This window comes from Notolepis coatsorum, assembly GCF_963971535.1.
Source record: "Notolepis coatsorum genome assembly, chromosome: 19".
NCBI lineage: Eukaryota > Metazoa > Chordata > Actinopteri > Aulopiformes > Paralepididae > Notolepis > Notolepis coatsorum.
In genome coordinates this window covers 91,184,876-91,211,525 of record NC_140183.1, presented here as the reverse complement: position 1 = coordinate 91,211,525, position 26,650 = coordinate 91,184,876, and the positions used below count along the sequence as shown (strand labels likewise).

The following is a 26,650-nucleotide window of genomic DNA, read 5'->3' as shown; positions in this document are numbered from 1 at the left end:
AACTTATGTTTTCCATTTTCTTTCCATCCAGAAAAAAGCCAAACCTGAGAAGAAGGAGTTGGGTGTGATCTCATACGACACCCCCACACCGCCCGGCCACAAGAAAGGTGCTTCTACTCCTTCTTCTTCTCAGCGTGTGTGTCAGGAGTGTTGTTTCTGCTACTTTCCAATGTGTAGGGCTGACCTTCGAATTCTTTTTTGGCATTCGAAGCATCGGGCCAAGATTAGATTTTAATTCGAAGCTTCGAGATAAAAAAAAATATATTTATTTTATTTGATAAAAAGAAATATATATATTATGTTGCGGGACTTGTACAGCATTTTGTTCAACTTTGTCAGTGCTGTAAAGTTTAAACCTTTTTAAATCTTAGACAAACAAAACACTTTGCTTTCATGAAATATTGTAAGCAGTCATTTGAGGCTTTATAAAAGCAGCACAATGAACACAAATCTGTCAGTGCCGAGTCCGACCTCATCTTAAATAACAAACAGCATTTCTTGTTGTAGTTAACACATTGGTCGCCAAAATCGCTTTTTAGCGTTATTGCCCGCCATGCGTTGACCGCCAACATCGCTGTACAGCGTTTTTGAGATCAATATAAAAAAATTTCGCCATGGCATTCATAATTCATCCACCCAACCCCTGATGCCCTAGTGCAGGGGTGGCCAACCAGTCAGAGACTAAGAGCCACAAAAAAATGACTGTGGTACCACAAAGAGCCACACCATATACCAGCGTTTCTCAACCTTTTTTTTCAGTCACGGCACCCTTCATGTGTTTATAGGTCTCACCCTCTGGCCTCTGAAGTTGCTAATGTCTTTTTTATTTGGGCCTCACAGGGTTAAAAGTACCCTGTGAGACCCACGGTTGCAAAATTACAAAATCACTTTTAGCCATTTAAAAAAAAAATTATTTAAAAAATGTTAAAGGGGAACTATTTTACTATTTCTTTCACTATTTGGGCACTTTTACACAATTCCTGTGAGTCTATGGAACACCTAGGTTTTTTTCAAAAAAAATGCATTGTTTTGTATTTCTAATCAAGTACTAAAAACCGCATTTTTCTACCTTAAGATCTTAAGCCGTTTTGAGGCTGGGCTCCAACCACTGTGTGGCCTGGTGCCAACTGCCACATCAACTGCCACATTATTATGCAGCTGAGAAATCTCTGACATCACAGATATGCACATTTTCAGATGACTCAGTTCAGTGAGGGTGAATATTGTGAGAGGAGAATTGGAAGAATTCGCCAATATGAGAATTAGAGACATATATCCTATTAATATAAGTCCACATAGCTAAGAAACAATGGTAAACACTGAAAAAAGCCATTTATAAGATAGTTCCCCTTTAAGCACATGTATAGTCAATTGGTCCTGTTGTTCAGCCTCACAATGCTATTTGATAGTAAATGTGTTTATATGTCCCACCCTCTGGCCTCTGAAGTTGCTCATTTCTTTTTAATTTGGGCCTCACAGGGTTAACCTCTTAAGCCCGAGATATACAGTAAAAGTGTATATTTTCAGCATTATGTTTGTTTACCAATTATTTGAACTGTTATTAGTGAAATATAAGATTATAGAAATCTCAGGGCATTGAGTCGGAAACCGGCGCATATTGACAGGAGGAAGTGGCACAGCCAAAAGTGAGTGTAGTCTTTTGAAGGAAGAGACTCAGGGCTTTCAAATTTCGAAAAACTACCCTACCCAGCTCACACCAGCCCCTGTCAATCATCTGACTTCTGGATTTACTTTTTAATTTCTCTTATTTTTTGGGATTATCTCCCACAAACCTGAACGTTATTGCCATAAAACAGAACGCAGTTAGTTTCTCTACCTTTCTGTGAACGTCTTGCAAAAAACGGTGTTGCAATATGATGAAAAATGGTGGAGAAATGTACATTATAAAAAAGATGGCAGAATTCAGTACTGTATCTACAAAACCTTCTGTTTAATCATCTTCCCTTTATTCATTTGCTTAGATTTTTCAGGTCTGGTCAATTTTAGCATGGTGTTATTTACAGTCAAAGATAATTTTTTTTTTAAATAGAATTGATATTCTCCTTTGGTTCATTACAATTTACTCAAGCCTAGTAACAGACACACTATTTCTGACACTGATCCATTATGTCCCTAGATTCAGATACCAAGAACATGCAAATGGACCATTTAAAAAAAAAATTGTAAATGTTTATTCTACGTCCTTATGGAATGAGTGACAAAAAAAAAAGTAAAAAAAGAAAAAATATTTATTTTTAATTTTTTTTAATTTTTTTTTATGGGTGGAAGAGCCGCACATTGACGGGCAAAGAGCCGCATGCGGCTCGCGAGCCGCGGGTTGGCCACCCCTGCCCTAGTGGGACCCTAGATGGGACTGCAACGGCTCAATACTGCCGCCTGGTGGATGGTTGGGCGAGTTACACTCTCGCCAAAACCGGATGTTGTCATCGGCGGCAGTCGCATCTCGCTACGGGACTCCTGACAGACACTATAGTACATATGGATCGCTTTCTAAACTTAATAATCGATATGATTTTGGTGTTTATTGCGCCATACAAACCGGAAATGGATCTAGGCGATCGGCGTCGAATAATTGGGATCTTTCTCCTCCAGTATCATTGGCGCACGGTAAGAGGACGCTAATGTTATTTTCAACCTGATTGTGCATTTCCTTGTTTGCAAACCATCTGATCAATATCAGATGATATTACGTTACTGATGATCAAGGAATTATAAACGACCCCCCCCCCCTTTCCTCCACGCATGATGAAGCATAATGTATACCGATCATATACATTTGGATTTTTTAATATAGCGTGTATAGGAAAGAAACGCCAATCGATAATCTATCATAATGCGTCAGGGCCTATAACTAGCGTTTTTGGAATTACAGCAGAAAAGATTAAAAACATACTTATATTCTCGAAGGTATTAACACAACAATGTATGAATGAAAAAGTATAACGTTCCCACATCCTGAACGATGGATAATCGATGTTGAATGGGCCATAGTAATGTCAATATAGCAATACAATTAAAAAAGTTATAGCCCTGCAAAGAAGGTAAACATCTCCATAGGCTTTTAACGGTGGCAGAGAGGGGTATGAGATGGGCACAACCCCCGGCGGTCAATGTGTTAACAAAGAGAGGCAGAGTTGATTTTGCACAAAAAAAATAAAATTAATTATTATTATTATTTTAATATATTCAAATTTTATTTTCCCATTCGAATCCCATGCCCATCGAACGGAGCTTCGAAGTATTTAAGACAGCCCTACCAATGTGAGAGAACTGCGTCATAATTACATGTTTATGTATCTGTCCATCCCTTGTGTGTACAGACGTGGTTAGCCCCCTCCCTGACTCCTACAGCCCCCAGTATGTGGAGGCAGTCTGGTACCCGTGGTGGGAGAAGCAGGGCTACTTTAAGCCAGAGTACGGGGTGAGGCATCCTGCTGTTGTTCTCAACCTAGACCTCGTTTCTCTCATACCAGTCTATTCCAACCAAAGTCTTGTCAATAGGATGACTGATGGATGCTCAAGTTGGCAGTACAATGGGTCACGTGTGCAATAGTACAAATAAATGACTACAAATATGAATAAATCCTCCAAATATGACTCAAACTCTAAAATGACATTTTGTATTTTTTTGCTAACATTCTTAATCTGTTGTGTTGGTGTCCCGTTGGACTCACTAAACCAGGGCTGGTCAAATGCAGCCCTCCACAGCATTACTTTTGACCCTCCAAAGAGTTCTAAGACATTGTGGTGGTCCAATTGACGAGACTGTGGTCGTACATTGATCGTTATGATAAAAGATGATATGAAATTATCAAGATGGTAAAAAATAGGGTGCGGCTGGGTGGCGTAGCGGAGATTGCGCTCGTCACCAATGCAAGAGACTCCGGTCTCGACTCCCCTAGTCAGCGTTGCCTGCGGCTTGGGCCAGTCGTCATACTATCTCAATTGGCAGAGGTAGCGGGTGGAAAGTCGATTGGTGGGGATTGGACGTTGTGGACAGCGACTCCTACAGGTCGGTTGGGTGACGCCTGCACAGCAGAGACAGGAAGTATCGGGGGCAGCGTGAGCCTCCCACACGTTACTCCTCGCCACAGAGTCCGCGCTGTTTGGTGAAAAGATGCGACAGGCTGCCTCCTTGTGTACCGTAGGGGACACGTTATGCAAGGCTTCTATCCTCACTACAGCCGACCAGTGGGAGGCATAGTCTAGCAACGTTCAAGACAGGGGAGGGGAGAATTGAAGGGGAGAATTGGCGATACGAAATTGGGATGGGAGAAAAATAGAAAAGAAGGATTAAAAAAAAAGTGGATAAAAAAAAAAGATGGTAAAAAATAGGGTCTTAAGTTGAAAATAATCGTAATCAGACGTTGGAAGTTGGAGCATGACAGAAACGATGTGGATTGTAAATGTACAGTGCCATCAGTATGGCTGCTCTAACGTGCCTCTCCTCCCCACACGCTACAGAGGACAAGTATCAGCGAGCCAAACCCTCGTGGTGTCTTCATGATGTGTATACCTCCGCCCAATGTGACTGGATCTCTTCACCTGGGCCACGCCCTCACCAACGCCATCCAGGATTCCCTGACCAGATGGTAGCCGTCTTTTCACGATTACATTAAAAAGATTCTCATCATAATATCTTAATCTTTTTCACTGAGATTTGGCAGTGTAGGATCTCAGTCCACCCCTCTGATCCTGAAATGTGTTTGGTACTTCTTGTGGTTTGTGCCCTCTTCACGGTGCGGTCTGTGTGCATGGTCTCCGTCGGGTCGCTTCATAGTTATTGTGCTCATAGCTGCTCGGAGAACAGAGGGCACAATCTGTCACCATAGCGATGCCAATCATTGCAATGGGATGATCTGTGTGTGTGGTACCCTGTTGTCATTGTCACAGGATCTTGGAGGTGCCCTGCGCTCAGACCCTGTAACGATAGCAGCCATTGTTTTGTACATGGCAATGGTTGCTGTGTGTTGATATAATTTGAGAAATATATCAACAAAACCATACTAATTTGGTGTCTTATTACTGGATCTTGTAAACAAGTCACAGTAGAACAGTAATAACATGCTTGTCCAGTGTTTTACCTACTCTACCACTGCACAGAAATTAGGCATTTTCTTAACTGGTTACCAATGGTTACAGGGAGCCATTCTGTGCAAGGCCTCTGTTGATGCTGTGTAACTGCACAGACCATGTGAAGTATAAAACACGTTTTATTCATTGAATTTTTCAGACGAAGAACCATATAACGGTATGTCCATTTTCAGGATTTGACGGGAGTGGTTGATGAACGTCATTAACCCTTTGGGAGGGTGTGTCCATCTCACATTCACATGAAACCACCAGACACATTGGCTGTTAAAAACCAACTCTTGACCAACTCTTGTGGTTCCTCATCTGGTCATGTTGTTTCACTGTTGTCCATCCAGGCACAGGATGCGAGGTGAGACCACCCTGTGGAACCCGGGCTGTGATCACGCTGGCATCGCCACCCAGGTGGTGGTGGAGAAGAAGCTGATGAGAGAGAGGGGCATGAGCCGCCATGACCTGGGCAGAGAGAAGTTCATCCAGGAGATCTGGAAGTGGAAGAATGAGTGAGTGAAGGAGGTGGGGGAGGGAGGGAGGGAGGGATGGATGGATGGATGGATGGAGGGAGGGAGGGAGGGAGGGAGGGAGGGATGGGTGGGATGGGTGGGTGGGTGGGTGGACGGATGATGGCTTATGAAGAATCTTAAGGAGGAGACAAAGGTAGAGTGGTTGTCTGGTAATCAGAAGGTAATTGATTCTGACTCCTCCCGGGCGTGTCCTTGAGCAAGGCACCTAACCCCAGCTGCTCCTGATGAGGAGGTTGCCACCTTGCATGCTTGCCTCCACCGTCGGTGTGTGAATGTGAGGCATACAGTGTAAAACGCTTTAGATAAAAGCGCTATATGGGTTGAAAACACAATGACTTTATGCTGGTTTGTGTTCCAGGAAGGGAGACCGTATCTACCATCAGCTGAAGAAGCTTGGTTCCTCTCTGGACTGGGACAGAGCCTGCTTCACCATGGACCCTGTAAGGATGGGAAACTGTGTTCTTTGAACCAAGCCTATGGCAATATTACACACTCTCGCACTGCTATTACGTTTCTCTCTCTGTCTAGAAACTTTCCTATGCAGTCCAGGAGGCCTTCATCCGCCTGCATGAGGAGGGTGTGATCTACAGGAGCAAGAGGCTGGTCAACTGGTCCTGCACCCTCAATTCGGCCATCTCTGACATTGAGGTGTGTGTGTGTGTGTGTGTGTGTGTGTGTGTGTGTGTGTGTGTGTGTGTGTGTGTGTGTGTGTGTGTGTGTGTGTGTGTGTGTGTGTGTGTGTGTGTGTGTGTGTGTGTGTGTGTGTGTGTGTGTGTGTGTGTGTGTGTGTGTGTGTGTGTGTGTGTGTGTGTGTGGCTCTCTGACACTTAAGTTCTCCCATGTGGGTGGGTGCTGAGCAGGCTGTGGTGTGTTGACTAAAGCAGGGTGCTGGTTGTGTTGTAGGTGGATAAGAAGGAGCTGACTGGCAGGACTCTGCTACCTGTGCCTGGCTACAAGGAGAAAGTTGAGTTTGGAGTGCTGGTCTCTTTCTCCTACAAAATAGATGGATCAGGTGTGTGAAAAAAGACTATTCTAAATGAGGATTGTTCTTTAAAAAAAATGTATATCTACCATTTACATAATGTGATTTCTCAGACACATTTAGCCAAAGCACTCGCATACCACAAATGTATACAGTTAGTTTAGCATGGGTGGCCCCAGTGGGAATCGAACCCCAAACCCTGGCAGCAGTGTTCGTGCCATACTGTCTTACAGGTGTGTGGGATGTATCTCCAACCCGCCCTCTTTTGTTAATCCTCCAATCGCATCTGTGGCTTCCCTTGGACAAACGGGTTTGACATACTGTAGGCCCAACAGCAACGATCAATACTTTTCTCTGTGTCTCCGTCCGTGTGTCCCAGACGAGGAGGTGGTCGTGGCCACCACCCGTATTGAGACCATGCTGGGAGACACCGCTGTGGCCGTGCACCCGCAGGACCCCCGCTACCAACACCTGAAGGGCAAGACGGTGCTGCACCCCTTCTCTGACCGCAAGATGCCCGTCGTCTTCGATGACTTTGTGGACATGCAGTTTGGAACGGGTAACAATGAGCTTTCATATTGGGTGGGGGGGTAAAGTCTTAAAAAAGACGGCAATAAAACCCCAAGATAAAAACAAAGGTAACATCACAATAACGAGGGAGAAATAGGCATAGAAACAAACACTCGTCAAGAAGAACCAAACGGAAGGAATATGTTATAAAAAGGCCTATTTTTGTTTTATTGACACCATTCACACAGTAGTTCATGGAATGAGAATTCCTTTGAAGTCTTTCAGGCAGGGTGTTCCAAACCCTGGGGCCCCGACGAGAACCTGGTCACCTGGAGTCATAGTAGGAGTTTGTCATATTTATATTGCATGTCGGTGTGTTTTGAGAGGTTGTGTTCTGGCTCGTGTTCATACAGTATCTGTCCCCGGAAGATCTCAAAGAAGTAATGGCCAGATTGCCATCAAATGTGCTGTGTATATTTTCATGACCCCAAGTGGAGGAACCCTGCTTTTGGTGATTCAAGACCTTTGCAAACTGCCTGGCAACCTGGGAATAATAAACGAGTGCACCCGCTCTCCTCTCAAGGCAGAGTTGAACACTAGGACGTCAACATGGCTAGTAGGGTTATTGGTTAGCTATTGTTGGCATATGGCTAAGTAAAGCCTCGTGCTATCTAAGTTGGCTAATAATGAGCAAGGCAGTGTGGTGCCAAATTCAAGTTTATATTTGCATTTAGTTAATGTCAATCTGTCTTGACATTATAACTCTTTTCCACTGCTGACAAAGTGTATCCAACGCACCCCGACCAGCCACCATCAATAACCTAAGAAGTGGAAGACTGTACCAGTGGGGAAGACTGTACCACTATAAACAATAAAGACTGTACCAGTGGGGAAGACTGTACCACTATAAACAATAAAGACTGTACCAGTGGGGAAGACTGTACCACTATAAACAATACTACAGCTGGATAAATACAAGGTGGATAGGACTTATGTAACAGATAGCTGTATTCTAATTCATATGACATGATAATATGAACAGGGGTTTTTTAGTCAAACTCAAAGGACACTAGGGTGGGAATCACCAGAGGCCTCATGATACGATATCATCACGATACTTAAGTCACGATACGATAGTATTGCGATTCAAAGTATATTGTGATATGCTGAGTATTGCGATATTTATATTGCGATTTATTACCTTTTTCAACTGCAAAGTAAAACTTTGTCAACATGTTTTATCTAATAAAATAAGGTTTTCAGTCTGTTCATCTCACTGCAATAATTTTTATTGCAGCAAATGGTATTTTCTCAAGCAGACGGATGTAAACACTGTAATCTGTGTTGCATGTACCTGACAAACTCAACTGTTTGTATTACAGTCATATTCCAACTTAACTGAGTGTGTGTGGACTACTGTACTATTACAGGTATTGAAATGAACAATGCAACTTCCTTATACAACAAAATAAATACATGCATTTTCTTTTTATCGATGCAGTATCACCACGCAAAGTATCACAATACTATACTGTATCGATATTTTCCCCCACCACTAAAGGACACTGTACATGATGACATACAATGTGTTGTCTCTTTCTGATATCCTACTGATGGTATCAATATGACCCCCAGATCCAATAAAAAAATGCTGTTGTCGATCAGTAGAGTCTTTCTCAGCGCGATCCATGCTGTTCTTCATATTGGCTCCAGCTAGTTAGATCCATGCTGTTCTTCATATTGGCTCCAGCTAGTTAGATCCATGCTGTTCTTCATATTGGCTCCAGCTAGTTAGCCACAAACTACTGCAAAGTCAATGGGGTCCAGACCCTGTCTGTACAAAGTAGATTTCAGATATGTTCAGTCAGCCTGTTCAGACAGGTGGTTGCAGATACCACAGTGCACGAGTTTATGCATAAATGATGATACTCGGCTCTATCTCAGCACCTCACCATCCTCCCAGCTCCCCCCACAGTCTGTAGTCAACTGCCTCCACGCCATAAAAACCTGGATGTCAACCAAATTACTGAAACTCGACAGCAAAAAGACAGAGCTCATGGTTGTGGTCCCCAAGCACTGCTCCGGAAGGTTGGAGATCTCCTCCTCCACGTTGACGGCTGTTCCATCTCCCCGTCTCTCGAAGTCCGTAACCTGGGCGTCACCCTTGACTCCACACTTTCATTTCACTCTCACATCAAATCCGTCACCAAGTCTGCCTTCTATCACCTCAAAAACATCTCCCGTCTCCGACCCTCACTCTCAGACTCTGTGGCTGAGACCCTGATCCACTCATTTATCACCTCCCGGTTGGACTACTGTAATGGAGTCCTGTTCGGGGTACCCAGCAAAGCCCTGGACAGGCTCCAGTATGTTCAGAACTCAGCTGCCAGGGTTCTCACTCACACCAAGCCCTGGCAGCACATCACCCCCACCCTCATCCACCTCCACCGGCTTCCAGTCAAGTTCCGCATCACCTTCAAACTCCTGCTCCTCACCTACAAGTCCCTCCATGCCCTCGCCCCTCGATACCGCTGTCTGATCTCCTCCACCAGCACACTCCATCCCGGAACCTACGATCCTCCGATCTGGGTCTCCCCTCCATCCCTCGCACCAGGTTACGGACTTTTGGGGACAGAGCCTTCAGCGTGGCGTCCCCTACGCTCTGGAACTCTCTCCCCCCCGAAATCCGCAACGCCCCAACCCTGGACACCTTCAAAACTGCTCTTAAAACACACCTCTTCACCAAGGCTTTTCCCCATCAGTTAGTTTAGATTAGATTAGGTCCATTATCCCTTACCTTCCCTCATCCCCCTTTTCCCCCCCTACTTCCCTAGCCCTATTTTTTGTCCTGATTGTGAAGCGACCTTGGGTTCTATGAAAGGCGCTATATAAATTTGATTTATTATTATTATAAATTGACATCCTGTTAGGACTGTTCCAATTACTATCTTATGGGCTTCAAAGCTCCAGTAGTAATTATCAGCAAAGAATCAAAGCTTCATCCTGCATTCAAAGTTTGAATGTGGCATGTAAATGAGAACTATGGGGTAGGTTTTCTAAAGGTTCTCACGACTAGGTACATTTCCTTGTCTGAGAAGAATGAATGTTGGATTATTATTTTTATAACTAGTTTCTTATGCTGATGTAGGCACTTTTCTTTTTAATGGATCCATTGAAGAACTTGCAGGAGAAGAAAAGGATTCATTCAAATAGTGATTTTGGCATTGATTACCATAGCAGGGATTGATTGAAGTATTCAGGGTCAATCCTAGATCCTACAACATGCCTCTTTTCCTCATCTACACCTCTTCCCATCTCCCCAGGTGCTGTGAAGATCACCCCAGCCCACGACCATAATGACTACGATGTCGGAGTGAGACACAACTTGGCCTTCATCAACATCCTGGATGAGAACGGTCTTCTGATCAACGTCCCTGCTCCCTTCCTGGTACGTCTCTTTCCCCTCCACACAGGTCTACAGCAGGGATGGATATCGCTGGTTCAAGTTTCAAGTTTCAAGTTTCTTTAATAGTTGTCATACAGAAGTACAGAATACTTTCATACAAAATGCTTCTTACTGTTACGCTCCAGAGACTGTGCTAGACAAGATAGTATCAAATAACATAGTATAGCATGTAATTTAGAAGAAGAAAATGAGGTCACAGTGTTCGGTATAGACATATGTACAATGTTCTGAGTTACCATATAATATACAATACTATGCAGTGTACTAATGTACAGTACTATATAGTGCAAAGCAGAAATGGGATGAGGTACAATTTAGGTACAATTTACAGTAAGGTGTACGAGTTGTAGTGCAATCCTTCATCAATAAATATAAAGTGTGGGGAGTGGGTGCTACAGTGTGTTTGTTTAAAGTGGGTGTGTGCTATAAAGTGTGTGGAGTGGGTGCTACAGTGTGTTTGTTTAAAGTGAGTGTGTGCGTGTGGATGTGTGTGCTATGTGCGTTTGGTGGTGGTTGTTGTGTAGTGTTCATTGTTCGTTTAGCAGCCTGATGGCCTGGGGATAGAAGCTTCTTCTGAGTCTTTCTGTGCTCGCCTTGAGACTCCGGTATCGCTTGCCTGACCGCAGCAGTTCAAAGAGGCAGTTGTTCGGGTGACTGGAGTCTTTAATGATTCTCTTAGCCTTGCCCTTGCAACGCTTGTTGTAAATGTTCTGGAGGGTGGGGAGCCCCCCTCCAATTGTGCGTTCGGCTGAACGTGTCACTCTTTGTAGTCTGCTTCGGTCTTGTGCAGTGCTATTCCCAAACCAGGAGGTGATGTTGCCAGTCAAGATGCTCTCTATTGTACATGAGTAGAAGTTCTTAAGGATCTTCTGACTGACTTGGAACTTCCTTAGGCGCCTGAGGAAGTAGAGGCGTTGCCGTGCCTTCTTCACAACACTGTCAATGTGTGTGGTCCATGTCAAGTCCTCGGATATGTAGGCTCCGAGGTACTTAAAGCTGTTGACTCTCTCAACCGGTGCCCCGTCGATGCTGAGGGGGCTGTAGTCCTTGACCCCCGACCTCCTGAAGTCCACAATCATCTCCTTTGTTTTGCTGACGTTCAGGGAGAGGCTGTTTTCCTGGCACCATCCCGCCAGGACCTTGACCTCTTCCAGGTAGGCCCTCTCGTCGTTGGCAGAGATCAGGCCCACCACCACTGTGTCGTCAGCAAATTTGATGATTGTATTGCTACTCCGCTGAGCCACACAGTCGTGTGTGTACAGGGAGTAGAGGAGGGGACTCAGAACACAGCCCTGGGGGGCCCCTATGTTGAGGGTGATGGATGAGGAGGTGCAGTTGCCTGCTCTCACCACCTGGGGTCTGCCAGTCAGGAAGTCCAAGACCCACTGGCAGAGGTCATAGTTCAAGCCCAGGTCCCTGAGCTTGGCTATGAGTATGGAGGGGACTATGGTATTGAATGCCGAGCTGTAGTCGATGAATAGCATTCTCACATAGTTCCCCTGCCTCTTGTCCAGGTGTGATGCTGCTGTGTGCAGCACATGGGCTATGGCGTCCTCCGTGGACCTGTTGGGGCGCTATGCAAATTGCAGGGGGTCCATGTTGATGGGGAGGGAGGAGCAGATGTAGCCCTGGTGGTATAAGTACCACTACGCTTAGCTTGCTTCATATAACAGCCGGGCAACACCGACTGAAATTAACTGTAGAGCTCCCGGGCGTCGTCATGTCATGTCATTTTATTTTACTTACTCGGAAGCATTTTCTAACATAAACATAAAATCCGGGCCACTTATTTGTCAAACACTTAACCCCGAAGTTGTTGAAATGGTCCAACTTCTTCGGAGGGAGACAGAGTCTTTCTGTTTACTGAGCACAGTCATGATGAATCAAATGCGACTCTAATCAAGATGTCAGCCCCCAGACCTCTCCGTTGAAATGTTGGACCATTTCAACAACTTCTGGGTTATACTAACAGGGAATTTGTATGTCGCTTAATTTGCACTGTCCCAAGACTGAACAGGAAAAATATATTTGTTACACACTAAGGTTAGAGAGATTATCCTTCACCAGAATGTTGGTGGCATTGTTGTCATGTTGGACACTTTTTGGTCAAGGCGGCAGACTCTTTTAGGCTGCCGTGTGGCGCACTGTTATCCAGACGAACATTTGGATTACATTTTTCAAGTGCTGGAATACTTGCCTTTGATGCTGTCATGGACGCCGGAGGAATTCATTCGCTGGTCAATAGTTGGTTGTTACAAATTGATTAGGTTAAACACAGGAGATTGGCTTCAGAAGACTCGACCGGAAGTCCTGGCCTGGCCTGGGACCCTGGAAGTGGCTCCCAGAATAACATTTTACGTCGCTCTTTATACCTGATAAAAGGGGTGGGGTGAGAGGGAGGATAGGAGGATGAGACATGGGGGCCGTGGGGCTGGAGAAAGGTGAGGGAAGGAGGGGTGAGACAGGAAGATGGGATAGGGTAAATGGATATTCGAGGTGGACACAAAGGGAGAGGCTGTGGGAAAGAGTATTGGAGGAGAGACGGATGTCTACCACAATGCGTAAGAGTCCTTAACTATTAAATCATTCTAAATGTGACTCAAGTGACTCTATGTCTGTTTTTGCTTATTATCTGTTTGGTAAAAACTCATGACTCATTTTCCTCTCTCTCTCTCGCTCTCTCACTCTCTCGCTCTCAGGGTATGAAGCGTTTTGACGCCAGGAAGGCCGTGCTGCAGGCTCTGAAGGCCAGAGGCCAGTTTATAGAGATCAAAGACAATCCCATGGTGGTGCCAGTCTGCAGGTGTGTGTTTGTGTGTGTGTGCGAGTGTGTGTACTTTTATCATTCCACTGTGGACCAGTTTGAGAGAAAATAAATTAGGACTTTTGGGGAAAGTGAGGACACATTTTGGCCACTCCTCGCTCTAAAATAGGCCATTTTAAGGTTCGGCTCAATGGAATGTGACATGTATACTGAACGTGTGTGTGTGATGGTGCACTAGTTGTCTGAAGATGTTGTCTTCCATGAGGTCCTTGTCTGACCCGTGTCCGTGTGCCCCGACAGTCGCTCTAAGGACGTGGTGGAGCCCCTGCTGAAGCCTCAGTGGTACGTGAACTGTGCCGACATGGCCAAGCAGGCTGCTGACTCTGTCAGGGAGGGGAAGCTCAGAATCATCCCAGAACACCACCTCAAGACCTGGTTCAACTGGCTGGACAACATCAGGTGACCGGACCGGCTTCTTCTAGATTTAAAATTTAAAAATTTCCTGTTTAGTTATTATCATTTTTTTTATGCCAAATCTTTGATGGTTAAGTTGAAAACTCATCCCTTTTCCTCCTCCTGCTCTCGCCTCTCAGGGACTGGTGCATCTCTCGCCAGCTGTGGTGGGGTCACAGGATCCCCGCTTACTTTGTGTCCGTCGATGACCCGTCTGTGAAACCGGGAGAGGTGAGGGGGCACGTCTGCCTCGATCGCCAGAGACCGGAGGCTTTCACTTCTCAAGAAAATGTCTGCTTGTTCTGCAGTTTCCTTTTTTTATAAATTGTTTTACTTACTGTGTGTCATCTGTTGTCCTGCAGGACATGGACGGTCATTACTGGGTGAGTGGGAGGACGGAGGAGGAGGCCCGAGCGAAGGCAGCCAAGCGCTTCAATGTGTCCGCTGACCAGATCTCCCTCAGACAGGGTGAGGCCCAGCAGCCTTTTCACTTGGCAGTTCTTTTTAAAGGTTATGTCATTATGTTGATGCATATGAACTTGTAGTTGTCATGATCATTTGCTCCTCTGCTTCAGACGAGGATGTTCTGGACACATGGTTCTCGTCTGGTATCTTCCCCTTCTCCATCTTCGGATGGCCCAACGAGGTAAGACGCCACGCCGAGGGCTCTGTCCTCTCTGTTGAAGCAGCTCATTAGTGCGAGATGAGACGGCTCCAGAATATCCATGCCTTAGTTTTAGTTGTGGAATGTTGGCTATGCTCAACATTGTGATACTTTCACCGGCATTGTATAAATAAACCCTGCTTTGAGTCGACGAGTGTGACGTCTGCCGTGTGATCATCATAGCACAGCCAAGCCAAAGGAAACACTGGATCTTTGTTACAAGTTCAGTGATCATTATTTCAACTGAGAACATCCACTTTTCACTAGCACGTTGCAAAAGGGAGGTGTAGTGGTTACGTCATTGCCGTTTTTCGTGTTCCACCCTCTGTCCAACGCAATGTATTTCCCCATTGCCCATTTCTAAATAGTCTCGTTTAAAACAAATAAAGCATTAACATTTGCATAGTGTACCTTTCTGTGCTTATTCATCCACAATCTATAGCTCAACATGAAAATATTCGCAATTAATCATTAAAAAAAAATCACAATTTTATTTCAACCAAAAATGCTTAAACAATAATGTTAGTGATAGAAGGGAACCCATTTTGTGCAAAAATGGAAAGCTTTTCAATTTCCATGCAGCAGAATTGTTACAATAGCCGATAATCCATTTTCCCAATGATGAATCCCTGATACGGGTGGAACAACCAGTGACGTCAGACTACACCTCCCTATGAGGAGGCGGCGCCCGCAGCACATGGCCATATACGGTGTTGTTTCCTGTGTGTCCCGTTAAGACGCAGGACCTGAACGTGTTCTACCCCGGCACCCTGCTGGAGACGGGCCACGACATCCTGTTCTTCTGGGTGGCTCGCATGGTGATGATGGGACTCAAGCTGACGGGCACGCTGCCCTTCAAAGAGGTGAGACCAGCGGGAGGGAGGCAGGGCGGGCACTCAGCCCGGAGGTTAGAGGTTTGAACCCTCGGGGGCATGTGGCGCCCCTTGTCTCTTCATCCTCAACAGCTACCGTGGATGTGGCCTTGAGCAAGGCACTTAACCCTTCACTGCTCAGTTGGAGCTGCTCAGTGACTTAACGGTGTAAGACGTGTGGTTGCATTGGGCGACTGCCAGGCGTGTGTGTGTGTGTGTGTGTGTGTGTGTGTGTGTGAAGTCCCTGTCTCTGATGAACTGATCACAGACCCCTGTGTGGTTGTGAAGGCCAACATCACAACACCGCAGGAAGAGACTGTCGAACTGCACAGAGACTCTGCAAGGAGGGTTCTGCTCAGCGTGAAGCAGTCTGAGATCAGGCAGCACTGGTGTGGACTCAGACTACAGGGAAAGCTAGCTTGTTTGGAGTTTGCTGACCACTCAGTCTCACACTCAGTGTATAAGAACGCTGCTGTTGGTGAGGATGTTTTAAAATGTACCATCAAAGCAAGACTGCAGGTATTACCCACTCAATACAATCTGTCCACTTGGTATCCTCAAACTCACAGTCCATTCTGTTTAAACCATCAGGAGTCACAACACCTAGAATCCATTGCACACATAACAAACGGATGTAATGCATACAAACACCTGTACATCGCTCGTCATGACCGTATTGTGGACATTGTGTCTGATGTGGTACGGAACATATCACCATCTAGTGCAGCAATGTACAAACATGCCAGAGTGAAACCAGAGTGGTTTGGCCTTACCAACGATGTCTTTGCTAACATACATGGGTGACAATATTGTCACAAGGAAAGATGAAATTACCTACCTGGGTTCCATCCTAGAGGCTAATCTTTCCTGTGACAAAATGGCATCCAATGTAATAAAAAAAGTCAATCAACGAACTCGATTCTTGTACCGGATCTCCTCCCTGGTAAACAAGAATACCCTGAAGACTCTGGCAGGAGCACTCATTCAAGGGTACTACGACTATGCTTGCACCTCATGGTACCAAAGCACCTCAAAGGCACTAAAAACCAAATTACAAACATCTCAAAACAAACTAGTCAGACTACTGCTTGACCTGACTCCTAGAACCCACCTCACCCCTGCACACTTTGCCAACCTAGGATGGCTTAGAGTAGACAACAGAGTACAGCAACTTGCAATGGGCCTGGTCTACAAGATACACTACACGACCAAGGTACCAATGTACATGTCAAAATACTTCCCAAAGGTCAGTGAATACCACGATCACAACACCAGAGGGAGCTCCACAAATCATGTAAAACCCAGATTCGGCTCAAACAAGGGACTAAACACGTTTCGCAATTATGCCACAACAATGTGGAACGCCCTAAGCTGTAAAGGAATGTAAATCACTACCCACCTTCAAAAACACTCTCAAAGAACACCTACGGGAGACTGCAATTCAAAACTGGCCCCTACAAATGTCCTAACCCAGTTGTACAATAAAGACCAAGCATGGCTTTGTCAGTATTCCAATGTACAGCCCCACCCAACCCCACCCCACCTACCCAACCTCCTCCAATGTACAGTTTCCATGTCAAATGTATGTCAGTATTCCAATGTACAGTGTGTCCCCCCCCCCCCCTACCCAACCCCCCCCCCCCCACCTCCAATGTACAGCCCCACCCCACCTACCCAACCTCCCCCAATGCACAGTTTCTATGTCAAATGTATATACTCTTCTTCTGGATTTTTTTTAGTATCACAAACAGTACTGTATTTGAAAATCTGGTATGTCATAAATGTATAGATGTAGCAGTACTGTCTATCTGTATGTCATGTGTGTCATATGATGAATTGAAAATGGGGGACCCTGATGGAAACAAGACGAAAGTCTTTCTCTGGTCTGCATCCTCTTAACAATTGTATGTATTGAGCTGTACTGTATTGTACCCATTCTGCAATCTGTTAATAAACTTTTCAATCAATCAATCAAAACCAAATACACCGGATGTTGTTTTTGTTGACACCAGCCACAGGGAGGTGCTGGTCATAGAAGTAGGCTGTACCTTCGATCTGTACATGGACCAGGCCTTCCGGGACAAGTATATCAAATACCAACCACTGCTCAGTGTGATGGCCGACCTTGGGTATAGGTGTAGATATAGTGTACTTGTATTCGGAAGTCTTGGCCATGTACACAAATGCACCATGACCGGTCTGAGAATTGCTGCAATGTCTAAAAGAAAAGCCAAACAAATTGCCAAATATTGCTCTGTCTCAGCTATTATTGGCAGCTTAGCCACATGGAGAAGGAGGTGCTATGTGTCCCTTAAGTGTTCAGTGCTGCTTGGCCCCGATACATTTGATTCCCTGTTTATGTAATATAATTTGTGGAACCAAATAAAGTATTAAAGTGTGTGTGTGTGTGTGTGTGCACGGCATGTGTGTAACCCTCCTGTCCCTAACAAATATTCCCCCAGGTGGTTGCTGTCAAGAATTTCAGCTTGCCTGGTTAAAGGATGGGTGATGTTGTCTTTTGTTGCGCTCCAGGTTTATCTGCATGCGGTGGTGAGGGATGCCCACGGGAGGAAGATGAGCAAATCACTGGGGAACGTCATCGACCCTCTGGACGTGATCACGGGGATCTCCTTAGAGGTAACACGCACACACACAGACGCACACAGTGCACACACACACACACACACACACACAGATGCACACACACACACACACACATTTGCCCTTCCCTCCCGTCGGGTTCTTTTGTATTTAATTTTTTTATTATTTTTTAAACAAACACATAAACAAACATGACAACACACAATAGGATATACAAACACACATATGCTCCAGCTCGTACCCCCCTCTCCCGGACCCCCCATTGGATAATCCAACCATTATAACTTGTTCCTAACCAGACACTACCATTAAATGCTAGCTTTTATTCTCTCCACCACTTCTAACCACATTGCCATTTTGGATTCATTGAGACCCAAAATTCTAGCTGTAGATATTTCTTGATAAATCACATCGAGATATGTAAGAATCCAGACCTTCCGGCACATTTTTTCCGGTTGAAACCATCGTGATGCTATCAGCTTTTTAGCCACTGTGATACCGGATAAAACCAATCTCTTTAGCTGTGGAGGTACTGCATACTCAAAGACATCATTCAGCAGTAATACAGAGGGGTGTACAGGTATATCCAGAGTTAAGAGATTTGATAATTGCTGGGTCACTTCTTTCCAAAATATCTTAACTGGTGGGCAGTCCCAGTACATGTGCATAAATGTCCCTTCGTCCCCATTTGTACATAAGGAGCATTTGGAGTCTTGTTTAAGACCCATTTTGTTCAGTCTTATAGGAGTTAAGTATGTCCTGTGAATATAGTTAAGATTGATTTGTTGATGGTCCGGGTTCCTTGATGCAAGTCGTACATTTGCCCAGGCTTCTTGCCAGTCAAAGTCTATTTCCAGGTCTGGTATATCCCTCCTCCAGACTGAGTCTAGATGGAGGGTTTCATACGAGGCCGTTAGTAATTGATGATAAAAATCTGAAACAAAACCTCTCGATGTCTCTCTTTCATAGAAGAATTTGTGGTATCTGTGGTGTACAATTGGTATCCTTAATGGAACACCGTGAGCCTTCAAACATGTCAATAACTGCGTAAAAATAATATGTGGACTTGGTGAGATTAAATTATTTGCGTATTTCATCGAAACTACAAAGTTTGTTGAAAACGTCTCCTAATGAGTGTATGCCTTGCTTTTCACATCTAGGGAATCTTATAGGTTGTTTTCCAATCAAGAGTGCATTGTTATTGAATAAGGGAGTATGATTATGCCATTTATGTGGGATAGAGTATTTTTTTTGTGTTTCACGCCATATCCGGATCGCATGAGTAATTATGGGGCCAAATTTCCGTTCGCATTGCTTAATTGATAATTTGGTGTACACTATGTCCTTCAGCCTATGTGGAGCTACTATATTTTCTTCTTAATTTCTCCAGGATACTGATGCTTGGGGGTCAAACCATGTTGTCAGTGGTCTTAAAGTGTACGCCTTAAAATAGTGGTGGAAATCTGGAAATGCCATACCACCGTCGGCTTTGTTTCTCTGTGCGGTGGATCTTTTTATACGTGGTGGTTTGTTATTCCAAATAAATTTGTATGTGGAGGAGTGTAATTCTTTCCAGTAACCCTTTGGAGGGGGTAACGGTAGCATTGAGCTGAAGAAGTTGATTCTAGGTAGGACGTCCATCTTAACTATTGATATCCGTGCTTGTACTGAGTTTCTAAGTTTTGACCACCTGACAAGGTCGTATTTGATTTTGTTTTGGATTTTTATGTAATTGTGCTTCACCGTTTGGCTTATGGTAGGGAATATTTCAACTCCCAAACATCTAAAGTGTTTAACCATCGGTATCTCTTCTGGGAGGGTTATATTTCTTTTTGCAGGGGCGTTAAGTGGGAGGAAGGCCGACTTTGGCCAATTTATCCTAAATCCTGATAAATCTCCAAAGTCCTCAATCAACTTGAGAAGATGAGGCAATGCGGTGTTGGGGTTTTGCATGAACAGTATTACGTCGTCCGCATATAAACTAATTTTATGTTGTGTGCCCTTGATTACGATTGGTTCTATGGATTGGGATTGTCTTATATATTGTGCTAAAGGCTCTAATGATAAATCGAATAGTCCGGGACTAAGAGGGCAACCCTGTCTAGAAGAGCGTGATACCGGAAAGATTTCGGAGGTGATTGTACCTGTTATCATGGCCGATGGGTCTTTGTATAATACTTTAATCATATCAATGAATCCTTTTCCTAACCCCATCCTTTCTAATACTGCCCATAGATACGACCATTCCAACCTGTCAAAAGCTTTCATTGCATCCAGGGACAGCATCGCCTTAGGTGTGGTGTCGTCCTTGTTAGCATCTAGTACATGTAGTAATCGTCTTATGTTATCAGTGATCAAGCGGCCTCTTATGAAGCCAGTCTGATCAGGATGAATTAAAGACGTCATATGCTTTTGTAATCTGATGGCTAATACCTTAGAGTACAGTTTGATATCGGTTCCGAGGAGGCTTAAAGGTCTATAACTACCGCACTCAGTGGGGTCTTTGTCTTTTTTAAGGAGGACTGTTATGAGTGCAATATTGTCGTTCTTATGGAAGTTCCCCTCCTTGACTGAGTATAAAATCATATTTAGTAATAAGGGTCCAATTATGTCCCAACAAGAGAGGTACATTTCTGGTGGGATACCGTCTCTTCCAGGCGCCCTACCACTTTGCATTTCAGATATGGCCTCCCTAAGTTCATCTAGTGTGATCGGTGTTTCTAACTGTTTAGCGTCATCCTCTGAAAGTTTAGGGAGGTTAATTTGATTAAGATATGTGTCCACTTTGTTTTGATCGAAGGTTGTTTCTGATTTGTATAAGTTGGAGTAGAATTCTTTGAATGTCGTGTTTATTTCTTTGGGTTCTGTAACAAGTCCTTGTTGTGCTCTAATGGTAGTTATATCTGCAAATTTTGCGTTGACTCTTAATCGCATAGCTAATAGGTGACTTGGTTTGGAACCTTGGGAGTACTGCTGTTGTCTTGTGCTAATTTCAGATTGTTGTCTGTATATGGCGTTAATCTCTTTTTTTAGTATATTGACTTGATTTTCCAGTTGAACCGAGTTGTTGTATTGTAAAGAATTAAATAACGTTGTCGTTGAGTAAAGCGTTTCCAGTTCAGCCAGTTTTGAGCATCGATTCTTGCGTATTTGGGAGGAAAAGCTATCGGTGAAATCCTTGATCATTCCCTTTGTCGACATCCATAATATTCTGGGGTCCTGCACCGAATTCGCATTCATCCGTAGGAATACCGTAAGAGCTTCTTTGATTTGTGTAATGAATTCCTTGTTATTAAGCAGCATTGTGTTAAATCGCCATCTTGGGGCTCGGGATGATAGTATACCAAATGTTCCTTTTAAGAGTAAATAACAGTGATCTGACAATGCATTGGGTATCATTTCCACATCGTAGTTATCAAATAGTCTCGGATGTAAAAACGTAATCTATTCTGGATAATGTGTTATGTCTCGCAGATCGACAAGAGTACTTCCGGGTCATGGGGTTGAGTGATCCATAAGTCATTTACACCTGTAATTAGGGGTGGACGGTATGGTCTAAAATGTATATCACGGTATAATTTGAAGCATAGACGGTAACGGTATATATCACGGTATCAGTGTTTCTGTTAGAATAATTTTTTTTGCCTGATAGGCAGGCTATATAAAGAATGACATCCTCAAGGCATGTAGATTTATAATATTTTAACTTAAAACTAGGCTACTTTTGCGTATAAAGTCATTATATTCCAAATAAAATAAGTCCCGAGTCGAGACTCCTGCTCCCATTGCAAACAGCGGGGCTGGATGCTGGATTTTGCTAGAAGCATATGTAGCTGCAGAGCCGCAGAGCCAGGGGCTCTTTCAGGTCTGGTCACAGGCCCGCTCAACAGCGCCCCCCCCACCCAACGGCTGAATTGCCAATGGCTGAATTGGAGTATTGCCCAATTCACCCGTTGGGTGGGGGGGCGCTGTTTGACGGGCCTGTGACCAGACCTGAAAGAGCCCCTGGCTCTGCGGCTCTGCAGCTGCATGCTATTCGCAAATCCACTGCTGCAGCCGTCCTCCCGCTGCAGCCGTCATTATCATAACACTACACACATATCGTAATGTTTACAGCAAACTGTAGTTGATCACCAGGTATGTTTTATTAACGTAGAATAATTCATATAAGAAAAACGATAGGGAAATCTCTCATACCTTTCTCCACTGGTTAAAAATGCTAGGAACTGAAATTGAAACTTGCTGTGCGCCGCGGTGATATGTGTTTATTATGAAATGACAATTGCGTGTTGACACGCCCACTGCGTGAAGCCTCCTAAATAACTTTTTCCAGTTTGCACATATCTATTATCTATGACTAATTCGATCAATTTTTAGGGGCAAATGCGATTGAAATAGTCGCGCTGTGGTTACATGACGTCATTGCTATTTTAGAGCTGCTCTACCGGTTCCACGGTATAGTCAAAATCCATACCGTAGAGCAAATTAATACCGTTTATACCGTATACCGTTTATACCGTCCACCCCTGCCTGTAATCTTCGACCAATCCTTTAATGCATTAGATGAATTTTTTTGTTCGTTGGAAAAGGAGGGGTTTGATTTGTCCATCCTTGGATTCCAAATGGCATTAAAATCCGCACCAATTATAAATGAGTATTCAGGAAGGTCTAACATTGCTCTGGTAAGTGTAGTGAAGAAACTAACTTCATATAAATTTGGGGCGTATACCGCTACCAACGCTATTTTTCTGTTCTTGTGTAAAATCTTAGCTATAGTTATCCGACCATCTGCATCAGACCATACTCCCTTCAATTCAATATTCAACTTCCGTCTAACGACTATGGCTACTCCCCGAGTTCTCGTTCCAAAGGAAGAGTGACTAATGTTATGATATGTGTTGTCCGCTAACGTATCTATGTCTTTCTCTAAAATGTGCGTTTCGCTTAGCAGAGCCACGTCCACCTGTTCTTTTTTCATCAGTGTGAGCACGCTTTTGCGTTTGTGTTGTTTATTTATTCCACCAGTGTTCCAGATCATTATATTCAAACTAGCCATAATCTATACATGTTGTTGTGTAGTTGTTGGTAATGCAATATTTTTTGACGCTTGACCTCATTATTTATACCCTTCACATTGAGGGTTATAATTTTAAGATCACTCATGTCAAAAACTCATCCCGTCGGGTTTTTGCACGTGGGACGTACACTGCTCCCCTGGGGCCCGTACTCTTATGTAAGCTTTATTAAGCACCTTTTTCTGCAGCTGGCAAGCATTTATTGAGCCCATAAATCCCCCCCCCCCCCCCAGCCGGGAGGAAGCTGCTCGCTGGAGCGCAGCAGACTTGCCCCTGGAGGACACTGGAGACGGACCGGTGTTAAGCTACACTTCCTTGTCGCAGCTCGGAGCATGATTAACGATGCCTTTTTTTTATAGAGCCTTGTCCATTCTGTCCAATTAAGAGTTCAAATCGATTGCTCAATTGTTTTCTCATTTTATTAAGGTGAGGGGGTGTTATTGACTAAATACAATATGTCTGAGCTCTTCATTGATCGCCACAGCCTACTCATTCTCCCTTTTATCTCCTTCTCTACACCTCCCTCCCCTCTTCCCTACACCTCCCTCCTTCTCTACACCTCCCTCCCCTCTTCCCTACACCTCCCTCCCCTCTTCCCTACACCTCCCTCCCTTCTCTACACCTCCCTCCCCTCTTCCCTACACCTCCCTCCCTCCTCTACACCTCCCTCCCCTCTTCCCTACACCTCCCTCCCTCCTCTACACCTCCTTCTCTACACCTCCCTCCCTCCTCTACACCTCCCTCCCCTCTTCCCTACACCTCCCTCCTTCTCTACACCTCCCTCCCCTCTTCCCTACACCTCCCTCCCTCCTCTACACCTCCTTCCCTACACCTCCCTCCCTCCTCTACACCTCCCTCCCCTCTTCTCTACACCTCCCTCCCTCCTCTACACCTCCCTCCCCTCTTCTCTACACCTCCCTCCTTCTCTACACCTCCCTCCCCTCTTCCCTACACCTCCCTCCCTCCTCTACACCTCCCTCCTTCTCTACACCTCCCTCCCTCCTCTACACCTCCCTCCTTCTCTACACCTCCCTCCCCTCTTCCCTACACCTCCCTCCCTCCTCTACACCTCCCTCCTTCTCTACACCTCCCTCCCCTCTTCCCTACACCTCCCTCCCTCCTCTACACCTCCCTCCTTCTCTACACCTCCCTCCCCTCTTCTCTACACCTCCCTCCTTCTCTACACCTCCCTCCCTCCTCTACACCTCCCTCCCCTCTTCCCTACACCTCCCTCCCTCCTCTACACCTCCCTCCTTCTCTACACCTCCCTCCCCTCTTCCCTACACCTCCCTCCTTCTCTACACCTCCCTCCCCTCTTCCCTACACCTCCCTCCCTTCTCTACACCTCCCTCCTTCTCTACACCTCCCTCCCTCCTCTACACCTCCCTCCCCTCTTCTCTACACCTCCCTCCTCCTCTACACCTCCCTCCTCCTCTACACCTCCCTCCTTCTCTACACCTCCCTCCTTCTCTACACCTCCCTCCTTCTCTACACCTCCCTCCTTCTCTACACCTCCCTCCCCTCTTCCCTACACCTCCCTCCCCTCTTCCCTACACCTCCCTCCTCCTCTACACCTCCCTCCTTCTCTACACCTCCCTCCTCTACACCTCCCTCCCTCCTCTACACCTCCCTCCTTCTCTACACCTCCCTCCTTCTCTACACCTCCCTCCTCCTCTACACCTCCCTCCTTCTCTACACCTCCCTCCTTCTCTACACCTCCCTCCTTCTCTACACCTCCCTCCTTCTCTACACCTCCCTCCTTCTCTACACCTCCCTCCTTCCCTACACCTCCCTCCTTCTCTACACCTCCCTCCTTCTCTACACCTCCCTCCTTCTCTACACCTCCCTCCTTCTCTACACCTCCCTCCTTCTCTACACCTCCCTCCCTCCTTCTCTACACCTCCCTCCTCCTCTACACCTCCCTCCTCCTCTACACCTCCCTCCTTCTCTACACCTCCCTCCTTCTCTACACCTCCCTCCTTCTCTACACCTCCCTCCTCTACACCTCCCTCCTTCCCTACACCTCCCTCCCTCCTCTACACCTCCCTCCTTCTCTACACCTCCCTCCTTCCCTACACCTCCCTCCCTCCTTCCCTACACCTCCCTCCTTCTCTACACCTCCCTCCTCCTCTACACCTCCCTCCTTCTCTACACCTCCCTCCTTCCCTACACCTCCCTCCTTCTCTACACCTCCCTCCTTCCCTACACCTCCCTCCCTCCTTCCCTACACCTCCCTCCTTCTCTACACCTCCCTCCTTCTCTACACCTCCCTCCTTCTCTACACCTCCCTCCTTCTCTACACCTCCCTCCTTCTCTACACCTCCCTCCTTCTCTACACCTCCCTCCTCCTCTACACCTCCCTCCTTCTCTACACCTCCCTCCTTCCCTACACCTCCCTCCTTCTCTACACCTCCCTCCTTCCCTACACCTCCCTCCCTCCTTCCCTACACCTCCCTCCTTCCCCACACCTCCCTCCTTCTCTACACCTCCCTCCTTCTCTACACCTCCCTCCTTCTCTACACCTCCCTCCTTCTCTACACCTCCCTCCTTCTCTACACCTCCCTCCTTCTCTACACCTCCCTCCCTCCTTCTCTACACCTCCCTCCCTCCTTCTCTACACCTCCCTCCTTCTCTACACCTCCCTCCCTCCTTCTCTACACCTCCCTCCTTCCCTACACCTCCCTCCCTCCTTCTCTACACCTCCCTCCCTCCTTCTCTACACCTCCCTCCTTCTCTACACCTCCCTCCCTCCTTCTCTACACCTCCCTCCTTCTCTACACCTCCCTCCTTCCCTACACCTCCCTCCCTCCTTCTCTACACCTCCCTCCTTCCCTACACCTCTCTCCTTCCCTACACCTCCCTCCTTCTCTACACCTCCCTCCTCCTCTACACCTCCCTCTTCTCTACACCTCCCTCCCCTCTTCTCTACACCTCCCTCCCCTCTTCTCTACACTTCCCTCACTCCCTCCTTTCCTCCCCCTCCCTCCCTACACCCTCCCTCCCCATACCCCCTCTCGACACCTCCCCCTCTTCCAGGGCCTTTACGACCAGCTGAAGGAGAGCAACCTGGACCCTGTGGAGGTGGAGAAGGCCATGCAGGGCCAGAGGTCTGACTACCCCAGTGGCATCCCAGAGTGTGGTACAGACGCACTGCGCTTCGCCCTGTGTGCCTACACCAGTCAAGGTCAGACCATCACTCTCTTACCCCCTGTGTGCCCACACCAGTCAAGGTCAGACCATCACTCTCTTACCCCCTGTGTGCCCACACCAGTCAAGGTCAGACCCATCACTCTCTTACCCCCTGTGTGCCCACACCAGTCAAGGTCAGACCATCACTCTCTTACCCCCTGTGTGCCCACACCAGTCAAGGTCAGACCATCACTCTCTTACCCCCTGTGTGCCCACACCAGTCAAGGTCAGACCATCACTCTCTTACCCCCTGTGTGCCCACACCAGTCAGACCATCACTCTCTTCTTACCCCCTGTGTGCCCACACCAGTCAAGGTCAGACCCATCACTCTCTTACCCCCTGTGTGCCCACACCAGTCAAGGTCAGACCCATCACTCTCTTACCCCCTGTGCCCACACCAGTCAAGGTCAGACCATCACTCTCTTACCCCCTGTGTG

General features: G+C 46.0%; 1 protein-coding gene across 1 annotated transcript in view; it reads left to right on the top strand.

The window, feature by feature from the left end:
* vars1 (valyl-tRNA synthetase 1) overlaps window positions 1-26,650 on the top strand; it is a 66,216-nt gene that overhangs the window by 9,368 nt on the left and 30,198 nt on the right. The window contains exons 6-22 of the mRNA XM_084337021.1: window positions 32-107; window positions 3,342-3,442; window positions 4,486-4,613; window positions 5,451-5,615; window positions 5,995-6,076; window positions 6,165-6,284; window positions 6,540-6,648; window positions 6,998-7,177; window positions 10,452-10,576; window positions 13,294-13,397; window positions 13,659-13,817; window positions 13,952-14,042; window positions 14,174-14,279; window positions 14,387-14,457; window positions 15,213-15,338; window positions 17,880-17,984; window positions 26,060-26,207. Coding sequence (XP_084193147.1) covers window positions 32-107; window positions 3,342-3,442; window positions 4,486-4,613; window positions 5,451-5,615; window positions 5,995-6,076; window positions 6,165-6,284; window positions 6,540-6,648; window positions 6,998-7,177; window positions 10,452-10,576; window positions 13,294-13,397; window positions 13,659-13,817; window positions 13,952-14,042; window positions 14,174-14,279; window positions 14,387-14,457; window positions 15,213-15,338; window positions 17,880-17,984; window positions 26,060-26,207 — 1,996 coding nt within the window. The remainder of the gene's footprint in view (window positions 1-31; window positions 108-3,341; window positions 3,443-4,485; window positions 4,614-5,450; window positions 5,616-5,994; window positions 6,077-6,164; window positions 6,285-6,539; window positions 6,649-6,997; window positions 7,178-10,451; window positions 10,577-13,293; window positions 13,398-13,658; window positions 13,818-13,951; window positions 14,043-14,173; window positions 14,280-14,386; window positions 14,458-15,212; window positions 15,339-17,879; window positions 17,985-26,059; window positions 26,208-26,650) is intronic.